The 12,387-nt window shown below is 31.2% G+C and overlaps 1 protein-coding gene across 1 annotated transcript; it reads right to left on the reverse strand.

Moving 5' to 3' along the window:
* Window positions 1-11,800: 11,800 nt before the first annotated feature.
* Window positions 11,801-12,376, reverse strand: LOC21406666 (peroxidase 12; the record flags this gene model as incomplete). Its single annotated transcript, XM_010099470.2, has 1 exon — window positions 11,801-12,376. A coding segment is annotated over one exon (576 nt), but the record flags the coding sequence as incomplete, so codon positions are not given.
* Window positions 12,377-12,387: the final 11 nt, after the last annotated feature.

Raw genomic sequence — 12,387 nt, forward strand, 5'->3', positions numbered from 1 at the left:
TTTAAGGTTTTCTTTTGGTGAGACGACAAAAGTCTTCCTTTTATAGGCAGTGTAAGGTCAAAAAATGGGGGATCAAGTCGTCGTTATCTTTAATACGAGATTTCAATTCTAGAGTAGGATATCGGAAGGAAAAAAAAGACATAACAGTGTAAAGTCATAAATGGGGGACCAAGTCTTCCTTATCTTTAGAACCAATTTGGTAGTACGTAGATTTAAAAAAAATTAATGTTGGTTGTGCTGAAAAAAATAACTATTATAAAAAGTAGTTGAGTATTTAGTAAACTATAACTATACAAGTATTAGTTTTAAGGGTATTATGGATATTATGAAAGTTTCATTAATTGTACTTTAAGATGATTGTCGTACAATTTAAAAGTAAAAGTTATTTTTGAGTTGTTTCTGATTTTGACTGTAAATTGTTTAAAAATTCTTTAAGAATCACTTTTTATAATTTTTACCAAACATAAATTTTAGCTGTAGATGACTAGAGAATTGATTTTGAGCTTCAAAAATCACTATCAAACATACCCTTAATACGAGATTTCTAGAGTAAGGTTGGGGAAGGAAAAAAAACCATAAGATCACGTTCATTTTGCGGGTTTAAATTATAAATTTCACTTTCTACTTTGTATCAAATTTTATTAATTTTACAGTGTTTTTTTCTTCTTTTGAAGATCAGAAGCACGTGGTAAGCACATCCCTAATTAAGGGTTGTTTTGGTCATGATTTTTACCTTTGGTTTCACAGTGGAGCAGGAGCACGGCGGCTGCTACGTTTGACTAGCCATCCAACTAAGGGGGTATTTGTTTCTTTTATTCGTCACTGATTCTGAATAATGATTTATGATTCTTTACAGTGTTTTTCTCTTACAAAAAATACACATAAAATGAGAATAATTCTGAATCATAATTCTGAATTCATGAACCAAACGTCTCCTAAAATCTCCGTCCCGTGGTTCCTGTAAAATCTTATCTAGTAATTTACTATTTATATCCGGTAAGAGAAAAGAATAGGAATGAAAATGAGAAGAATTATTTTACGAAGAAAAAAAAAAAACCCCTTGTTAGTCCTATATATTTTAAATAGTTAAAAACTCTATTAAATTTACATGTATATTTTTTGTAGAGAAAATATAATTTGACGTATTAAAACGCTTAATATTATATGGAATGGACAAAATTTAAAAGGATAAAACGCACTAAGCTATAAAATTTATCAATCATCTTACTAAAGTCCTGGCTACCAAATATAGTAATACATATAAATTTTATGATAAAGTATGAGAAAAACTACTCAACTCGTCGTGTGATAAGCTTATCGAAATCGAAATATTTTTTTTTTCTTGCTAAATATAAAGTTGTTTTTGCTAAATATAAGGTATCTAAATCTAAATAGTTAAATATGTGGGTATCAAGCTGTCCAGCGCAATTAACACTTGTAGCCAAGGGTTAATAATAATTTACCACAAAGGTCAAACCGACACAACCTTCCCCCACCCACTAAAGTGTACAGGTGTGAAAAAAAAAAAAAAAAAAAAGTTCAGATGATGCAAACATCGCAAGTTGAGCAACAAAAGTGATTTTTTCTTTAATTATATATAATCATCTTCAACTTTATAGTAGTCATGATTTTGTTGTTGTTGAAATATTGTACTAGCCCTGATTTTATCTTAAATTATCAATGTTTGCGAGACCAAACACATTTTACTTATTACTACTCAAAAAAAAAAAAAAAAATATATATATATATATATACACATTTTACGTATTAGTTAGTGAGAGTGCAAAATTATATTAAAATTAAGGACAAAAAAAAAAAAACAGAAGTACTAATCGAATTCAACATTAATTCATAGCGTATTTTAATAATTCAATCAGTTGACATGCTATTTGAAGTAACTCGGACGTGAAAGAACCAATTTTTTCGCGTACCCCTACAAAAGCATTATTATATATTGAAACATTAGTCATATTATGCTCTCTTTTTAATTATGAACATTACCCTTGTAAAGCTTTAGTTAGTTAACACTAATATATTTTAAATGTGAAACATCAAATATTGTAAATTTTTCCTATAAATAATAATTCCTCGAGCAAAACTTTAAGAAGTTTCAAAGAAATTTTATTGTGAACAAGACAGAGTGTAGATTTAAACCGGAGAATTCCTAATGATGGTCAATTGGGTTAGATTGGTTCATTCATGACTTAGAGTATTTTATCCGTAGCGTATAGCTCTAGAATTATGGAAAGGAAAATGTAAAAAATAAAAAACGTAAAAGATAAAAGATAAAAGAATTTTCAGAAGAAAATAAAAATAAGGAAGCTTATGTCGTGTTTGAAATCGTTCTTGTTTTTATTTTTTACGTTTTTCAAGAAAGAAAAATGAAAATACAAAACGGTATTTGACACAATTAAAGATAAAAAATGGAAATGAAAATGATTTTTTAGTTTAGTATAAAATGTGAGAGAAATGAAAAACGACTAAAAGTCATTTTTTCATTTTTTATTTTCATTTTCTCCTCTCTTAGCAGAGAGACATTAGTCAGTTCTTTTTTATACTGAAAATAATCTCTTGATAAAACTACCAAATGCATTTTCAAAAATAATTTATGTCTAAAATTGAAAACGTTTGCATTTCTATTTTTATAAAAAAATAAAATTATTTTAAAACGAGTTTCAAATGCACCCTTAATTTTTTAGATAAAATATCTGAAAGTCAAGTCGTTCTAATTATTAAACAACCTCTCTGGTTCGTTTGGTTGCAAATTAAAGTCCCTAGTTAATTACAACCGAGTAAAAAGTACGAGAAATAGTAACGACATTATTTCTGTCACTCGTCACATTTAGTATTTAACACGTGAACTCTATTATCTTATTTTTTATTTAAATAATAATATATTAAGTTAATTTGAGTCAACGTATTAGACATTAAATGCAAAGAGTGATAAAAAAAATATTATTGGTATCTCTCTTTTAGTAAAAAAGGTATTAGTAGCAAAAAATGTGTGTTTCGTGTGCGTGGCTCATCTAAAATAACGTTTATACAAATCGTTAAGAATAGAGAAAAGAAAAAAGGGACAAAAAGAGAAAAAGATCTAAAAAAAGGACAAAAAATCGCTTAATGATGAGGAAAGAAACCCCTTGCGAAAGCATATGTCTCATATCACAAATTTCAAAGGGAGAATCATATTCTCGTTTAATAATGTAGTAAAGATAAAGATAACAATATCACCCACAAATAGAATTACTATAGTACAAGGTTAGGCCCTCAAAGCAAAAAGCTTCTGAAATTATAACTTTTTGTTAGTTCAATAATAATGCTAGAACTTTTCTCACATTCCATCCACTTTTGTTATCTTTTTTTGTACCTTGGGTCCTGTCATTTCTTCCTTTGGAATCTGAGGGCCACATATTATAAGAATTATCTAACGCGAGCAGCCCACGTGATTCCATTAATATCTTCTTTATATAATATATTATAGTTTTAGAATATATATATCTTCTTTAAAAAAAAAAAAAAAAATTCACTACTTTTTTGTGGTGAATAAGGATTCAATTTACAAACCAACACAACAGAAAAAGAAGCACAAACACACGCCCAACAGGGCCAAAAAGAGCAGCCAAGACGCAGCTACAAAAACAAAGAGAATAAGGACTGAGGCGCAACAAACGCCTCATGAAAGACAAAAAAAAACCGAATTAAGAGCTCAAACGATTAGCTACTTCATTGCCGCTCCTCCTTGTCCACGAAAACGAGCAGTACTAAAAATGACTCGCCATCTTCCTATTCACTATTTGATAATATTGCTATTTCACCCGTTGAATTAATTTTCCAATGGTTTATTCAGGAATGCAACAATTTTATATCACATGTTGCAAATTTTTAACACGTACACCTAAAAATCATACCGTTAATGATAAATGACAGTTTTCTTCTTTCTTTTATAATTAGCGAGAGGGCTAAAAGATATTTACACCAAATAATAAAGTACTATGTATTTAATAATAGATAAAAGTTCAGTAAAATATCTAATATTTCTACGACAAATTATATTGGTCTGTATTATTGTAATTGATTTGTCTTAAGTTTGAGAATGATATTATGCCTGCGAACATGCAAGTTCAATAGAATTTGATCATAATATTAATAAGACCCATTTGCTATACGGATATAATTTCTGAATGCTCTAATTTTCCAATCATGCATAATCATCCATGGCTCCAAGTTGAAACGTATAATGTCCAATGAGATTGGCCATGATTGACCACAACCTTGTGATTGTCTCTGTCATCACAAATTTGAGGGCTATTGTCATTATTAGACAGTTGCCAACGTCCTAATTATGTCCTTCTATAGGGCGAGACTTTGATTTGTAGTATCTCAATCTCAATTAGCTAGGTATGACATAATGCTCATGAAGTTTCAATTTTGAGAGGAATTTCACGGTTGTCTCTTTAACCACGTTATTGTCACAAAATGCCTTTTGAATTTTAATTTATAACATATGTTCTCTTCAAACTTTAAAAGTCTTGTAAATTTTCTCTTTCGTTAAAATTTTAACAAAAAATGATACGAGGCGCTCATTTGCAATAAGAATTGTGAAATTAAAATTGTAATTATAAAATTGGCCATACAATTATTTTAATGCGCAATTATAAAGTATTAATAAAGAAAGAAAAAATCTATAAAAAAAAAAAAAAAAAACTCTATCGCTCATCTCTCTCTGCACTAAAGAGTTGTTGGACATGAAGGAATCTAGATTGGGGAAGGATTCAAAGACTTGTGTGGAGGATTGGAGATAACAAAGATAATAAAAAAGTAAAAAATAAAAAATAAAAACTTCAAGAGAACTGCCGAAAAAAGAAATTGAAAAACTAAACAAAAATGAATGAATTCAAGCGTCAAAAACCATTGTCTACAAACCCAACAAAAGTCGATCATGCAATTAACAAAAGTAAACCCAAAAAGATACCTTCTTTTCTTAGAAAGCGATCGAGAGAAAAAAAGAAAAAGAAATAAACAAGACCCCAACAAAGAAAGAGGCAAGGAAATGCATGAACAAGGAATGACAACGATCTAAGCAGATGAACCGCCGTATGTCTATCTGCAAGGAAATGCATGAACAAGGAATGACAATGATCTAAGCAGATGAACCGCCGTATGTCTATCTGTTACTAAATATATATATTGGCAAGCATGCATGCTTGTATGTATGTATGCATGGCTTAGGGAACATAGTGCGTTGCATTGTATGGTTTCATGCTTTTTTATTTTTTATTTTTTTAATAATATTTAGATTCAATTTCGTTAGGACAACAACCCGTATGGATAAATTCCTTCCCTTAAAACCGTACTTGAGAGTTTTTGATCTCACACGGCTCAACAGTCAAGTTCTCAAATTCTTTTGATGCCTTTTTCTAATCTATCCATTAGGAATTGAGAAATCTTACTGAATCATTGTGAATATATTATAATAAACGCTAGATTGTACTTTTACATATATGGCAACAACAAATAACGGAAAACAAGAAAAATAAGAAAAATTTGTCTAGGGCCTTCAAACTAAAAATTATAAGATAATCTTGACAAATACTTCTTAAAAATACAAAGGTCAAGATTTTTATCTTTTATTCTTAATTCATAATATTTTAATCAAATAATTACACTAACAAGAGTATTTATTAAAAATAAAAGATAAAAATCTAGATTCTTACACTTTTAGTGGTAAATTCTCCAGTTTTTTCAAAATTATAAGAAACATGTAAAGTTTTGAAACGTTTATTAAATAACCCATTTTCTAAACATTAAAAAAGTTTTGAAAAAAAAAAAATTTTCATTAAATTTTTCAATCTTCCTTTCACAGGTTTTTTTTTTCCTCCCAAATTCTCTCCCTGCATCTCTAATCCCTCTCTCTCATTGGCAGAAAGAGAGAGAAGAGAGAATTTTGGTTGTCTGCTAGGGTTCCTTTTTTTTAGAAGTTTTCTTTATACAGGGGACAATTTTGAGTTTTAATTAGGTGTAAATCATGATGCACACTAAACTGGCCCATTCATTAACTTTTTCTAAACTTTGACCTACTAATTTCTATTCCTCTCCTAATTTGGCCAATTTCCCTTCTCTACAAGAATTTTATTAGGCTCCCAATACAATAAAGTAATTACAATTTTTATGCCACGAATTCCACCCTTGGATCAAAATATGCCACAACCTGGGAAAGTATGTTGATACAACCATATTTGGAACTTGACCCTCTTCACTATTTAGTATATGTTGATTCCTCTTACTTCTGGAAACTGTATCCAAAAGTATAAGCTCCAGTAAAATGAAGCATAAAATGTTTCTGGTATCATTGAGTTGATTGCTTTCATATAAATCTAGACTTTTCAGCCAAGTTATTGCTAACAAATTCCAAATTGTAGAAACAATTCACACCGTACATTTGCCGCCTTCCAGACTTGAAATAAGCATCGTGTTGCATACTTGTAACATCATTGCAAGAAAGAACTCGTATTTTTCTTGCTTTAATAAAGTAAATAAATAAGAAGTAAAAATTTGTATTATCTTTCTTTCTAATTCTATCAAGATAGCTGGCAACTGGTGGGGGCAGATATAGGGCCTGTTTGGGAGAGCTTTTTAAAAGCTTATTTTAGTTTTTTAGGTCTAAAAACAGTTTCTGAAAGTGTTTAGATGATTTGTCAGAAGTATTTTCAGTTAAAATCAAAAAATGTAACTTTTAAAAAAATCATTTCTGAATAAACTTTAAAATTTGTACTAGAATTTAATTGAGGCATTATAAACTTAATTTCAATAATTTTATTGTTTATTAGAAATTTTAAAAATTATTTTGAGCCATTACACTCTTTTAATTTCAAACACTTACTGAAAAACTACATCTTTTACTTATCTTTTTCTACTGGCTAAAAATAAAAGCAAAAACTCTGTCAAATGGGCCCATAATCAGCGTGTGTTTGCAATCTCTCAATGGGGCAGCGGTCTTCCCAAGTTTATTCTACTCATATTGTTATTATTCCGATATTAAGAGCCCCAAAAATGCACTCGATTGTCACTCTATGTCTTTGTAATGTGGTTTATAAAATTATCACTGAAACTTTGGCTAATAGGTTAGAAATTCATTTATCGGATATAATTTTGGATGAATAGAGGGCATTTTTCTTGGGATTAATTGCTGATAATATTATTGTTGCATTTGAGACTATGCATGCTATTCCTAATTTCCTAGGACACTTCACAAATTACTAAGTAGCTGAAACACGTTTTAATTCTAGTGATTATTTAATCGATTCTGATGCGATTTTAGTAAGCAAGAAAATTGAGTGTCTTAAACATGGTTGGAGAGAGAGAGCTCCGGGATTATGAAGAAAATGTTTGGTGAGAAAAAAGCTTGAGGAAAAAAAAATGGTGGCTTTAGTTCGATGAGGTGAGGTGGAGCATGGTGGGTGGCCGTGGGGTTTGCACTAAGGCGCGGGGCAGCACAGCTGGCCCGCGAAGGTCGTTGCCTGAGTGTGTGACAAATGGTTCTCAAGATTTTATTTTGTTTTAATTTCGATGTTATTAATAACTAGGCATTAAAATTTGTTAGAATATGTGTAAATTAAGAATCAAAATTAGAAACAGTTAATTTTAGTACTATTAGTGGAAGTCATCTTTTGTTTTTTTTTTTTTGGTTTTTTTTTTTGTATTATTTTAATCCCTAAACTTCATATGTTTCCAATTTTAGTTCTTAATTTTCACATATTTCGTCAAATGTTTACACTAAGTTTAACAAAATGATTGAAATTAAAACAAAATAAAACCTCAGGAACCAAATTTGAGACATTTAAAAAGTCAAAAAATAAAGTGTGATCGAGTGTAAACCTTAAGAACCATTTATGACATTAACTCTTACTTTAAAGATAGGTTTTTTGCTGGGGCTAAAAAAACAACAGAAAAACATAACTTCATACGGTCAATTGGTCCAACGCTACATCTGCAGTTATTTCATAAAGCTTTTTGAACATGGACATTTTCTCCAGCACAGGAGAAACAAACGATGGAAGTTCACCTAACAGCTGTTTCGAATCGACATTTCTTGTCTTGTTACAAACAGATTGAACAATTCAAAAGAGGAAGAAGATACCAAAATGCTTGAAAATTTCAAAATGGAGAATTCATGTAAGGTAAAGCAGTGGCTGAGAAATAATAATTAAATGCAAAGAACAAGACATCATTTTAGATTAGGAGAAATAGAAGAGGCAAAAATTGTTTCTTTCCGCATTTTAGACATAATTAAACAGCGTAAGAAATCACATTGTCCCACCTCCTTGCTGGAACAATATATAAGATAAATATGTAGTGATTTCATGCGTGGCATGCCTCTCCAGATAACAATAGCAAGGTTGCGGAGGAAGATTGATTAAAATTGATACGAAATTACTGAGAAACGAATATTTTGCGTCATCTGAATGGAAACCGGTTGTGCTGAGGATGTAAAGTTGGCTGAAATCGACAAAAAATTGATTGGTGTTTTTTTTTTTTCAATAAATGATAGGCTTTTTTTCCCATGGGAAATAGGCTTCTCACGGGTTTTTTTTTTTTTTTTGCTGATGGCGTCGTGTTCATCTTGAGGTGATTTGAACTTTGAAGAGAAAAAATGACACAAGTAGTTTGCTATTCCTTTCCACGATCTCACTTCTCCTACTTTTATGGTTTTTAGCACAATTGCCTTTTAAATTTGTCGTAGTTTAACAACTTACCTCTTAAATTTTTAATTTTAAAAATTAACGTCTAAACATGTTTAACTGTTGGATAAGACTGTTACAAAACTACATTTTTATAAAACAGCTTATGTAAAAGTGTGAACTTGCTTAAGTGTGAAAATGTTTTAAGAAAAAGTTCTTTAATTTTAGAAATTCTATTGCACGTAAATATGAATTTACACCTATTTGTTTTTTTTTTTCAGAATCTTGGCATATATTTCTCTTTTATTTTGATTAATTTCTCTCATTCTCTCTAAAAAATATTATCATTCTGCTCTTGTTAAAACCTTAAAAAAATGAACAGTTCACACTCAATATAGCTAGTGGCTAGTGCTCTAAAAATTTGTTAGGATGTGTTTGTTTCTGAAAAGTTTTAGAAGTTGTTTAACAATTTCAATATCAATAACTAAAATCGTTGAGAAAATTAATGTTTACAAATCATCTACCAAGCAAAAATTGTTCCAAGTATAAAATGACACAATGCTCCTAATTTAGAGATTATGAAAATCCTTAATGTTATTTGATAAGAGAGAGGGAAAGTTTAATAATAGTTAATTATTAATTACTACGATGTCTATTTGTACAATTTGTCAATAATTTTTTTAAAGGGTGAAATTGTAACAGTCATCAATCCCTTGAGGCACAAGGCCAAGAAGGGTAAGTTGTGCAGTTCCACATCACTAGGGATGAAGATCCTGGTTTATAAGGAATGACACCACCTCCTAATAGTATGAAGCCTTTTGGGGTGAAGCCCAAAAGTAAAAACCGTGTAGGTTCAGGCCCAAAACAGACAATATCATATCAGGTGAGGGTCTGAGTCGTTACATATGGTATCAGAGCCTCTACCCAGTTGAAAATATGGCCAACGAGGACGTTGGGCCCCCCATAAGGAGGGTTGATTGTAACAGCCATCAATCCCTTGAGGCACAACGCCAAGAAAGGGTAAGTTGTGCAGTCTCATATCGCCTGTGAATGAAGATCCTAATTTATAAGGAATGACACCACCTCCTAATGGTATGAGGCCTTTTGGGGTGAAACCCAAAAGTAAAAATCGTCAAAAATAGTAGAAAATAAGCCAATATGAAAAGCTTAAGAAATTATATAGGCCTATTTTTAGTTATAGAAATTAATAGGCCATAACTTGTCAAGTTATGGTTCATAACCAGATAAGTTATAGACAAATTTGTCAAGTTATGGTTCATAGCCAGACAAGTTATGGACAAAAACCGTGAATTATGGACAATAACTTGTCAAGTTATGGTTCATAACCAGACAAGTTATGGACAAAAATAATAATTTGGCCTATTTATTAACTTATGTAAACTATTGGCCTATTAATTTTAATTCATCTCAAGTCTTGGCCTATTTCTCTCTTTCTCCCAAAGTAAAAACCGTGCGGGCTCAGGCCCAAAGCGGACAATATCATATCAGGTGGGGTCCGGATCGTTACATAACTAATCTTCTAAAGATTAAATCCATTTAATGGAATGATACAATTTGATGTATTAAAAGGGAGAATACATCCCTACTTTTCCTCTCCTTCCTTTCATCTGTCCAACAAAATAATTGATTAAGTTTGTTTTCTCTCCATCTCTCCCTCCAACAAACATACTGAAAATGTTTATTACCCACACATATTAAAAACGAAAAAAAAATGAAAAAGAGAAGCTAAGAGATGAGCAAAACAAGCCACGAATTCATTCAAATATTACTGCACGTTTATCCAATCTAAAATGAAAAGAAAAAATGAGAATTTACTTTTGAGAGTACACGAGTGTAGACATTTATCCCTTAATCTTGATAAATACCCTTTTATTAATGTAATTATTTAACTAAAAAAGTTATGAATCAAAATTAAATGGTAAAAATCATGATCCATTACTTTTAAAATGTATTTGTCAAGATTACCAAAATGAAAAGCAAAACACATCATTGGGCTCAGACGTCAACTATAAGCAAATGAATGGATCCTTCTACTCTACTAGCCCCAAAATAATGCAAGCAAGATAAGTACCTGAACTTGTTTTAATCAATCATTTTTTATCAATTCAGTTTGATATTTATTTGACATCAAGTTTATCCATGAAATATTGCATCTTTTTGTTTAACCAGAACAATTTTGTGTTCAATAAATAAATAAATAAAAAGATGAAAACAAAGTTGCAATTGCAAATTCATAAACATAAACTTTCTATTAATTTTAATAAAGGAAAATGACATACTTTATATAATCAAACAAAGAGTGTCATATGATTAACAATACAAACACAAAGTTAAAGTATACACGTTAGAGACGTCAGACATACTTTGATCATACAGCAATATGGATACAGATATTGAAAAGAAGGTTTGCTCTCACAAACACAAGAGGAACGTTTCTTTCTTTATTTTCTTTTAACAAAAGGAATATATTTGAAACAAAGCCAAAACCTAAATCCCTTAGAACGCTGACAAGTTGTCCACATCCTCATATAGAGATGCCAAGTTATCCTTACTTGTAAAGCCGGTAATATGAGTCACGAGACGACAACACGATTTGAAAATGACACAAATTTAATGGGTTGAGACTGAGAAAAAAGAGATTCGAGACAGAATTGAGTCAACCCGAAATTGACACGACAAACACGGATCAATTTCGGGTTGGACCTGTCACACCTGAGCACGACACGAAACTCATAAAAATTAAAAAATATATATTTTTCATTAGATATTTTAGATTTTATTATGAACTTGTGATATCATGATAGTTATGCTCAAAATCTTATACTATTATATGCTTAATTTTGATGGATGTTATTGTATTTTAGTGCATTATGAATTTTAAGTTTTTTTTAATATGTAAAAAACTAAAGAAAAATATATAATTTTCGTGTCAATTTCAGGTTTACGGGTCATTTTCGTGTCGTGTCTTGTAAACTTGTAAAGTGGTCGTGTCATGTTCGTGTTGTGTTTTTAAAATATTTCGCGTCACAGGTCGTGTTTGGGTTGACTGTAAATTTAGGAAGAAACGATTAAAACACGACACGTGACACGAATTACCACCCTTACGTACTTGGATTCCTAGCAGAGCAATTGGCACGTATCTCACCTTGGCTGCCTGTCAAGACGCTCAACTGGCCTATTTTGATCATGGCGATGATGAATTTTTCAAAGAAGAGTGATTGGTTATTGGCGAAGTTGATGACAATGTGCTTGGTCTGACTGTAGCTATACAAATCCTGGTCAGAAGTGAAGAGTCCTTGGCGGTTCATGAGGTTAACATAGTACTTATTGTCAAAGGCATTAGGGCTTCGGATATCGAGCATAGTAGTGGCAATCGTGTAGTTCGTGAGGCAAATCGCCTTTAGGTTTTTGGCAAAAGTCTTGTCCATGATGGGGTCTTGGGTGGGATAGAGGCGGTTGCCAAAGGAAGAGCAACTGCTGAGGCCAATGGTGTGGCCGCCTGAAAGGGCGACTACGTCGGTGGCATCTAGGTTTTTTGTTGCAAGAGAGGCGAGGATAGTGCCAGTGTTGCTTATTTGTGAAGAGAGGTTGGCTATAGTTACTTTTCTTGTCGCAAATGTCAACCCGTCTCTTCTTCCCAATGGTACTGTATAGTCAGGACCACCTAACTGCATTATAATTATATTAT

The sequence above is a fragment of the Morus notabilis genome, unplaced genomic scaffold (genome assembly GCF_000414095.1).
Source record: "Morus notabilis unplaced genomic scaffold, ASM41409v2 Scaffold75, whole genome shotgun sequence".
NCBI lineage: Eukaryota > Viridiplantae > Streptophyta > Magnoliopsida > Rosales > Moraceae > Morus > Morus notabilis.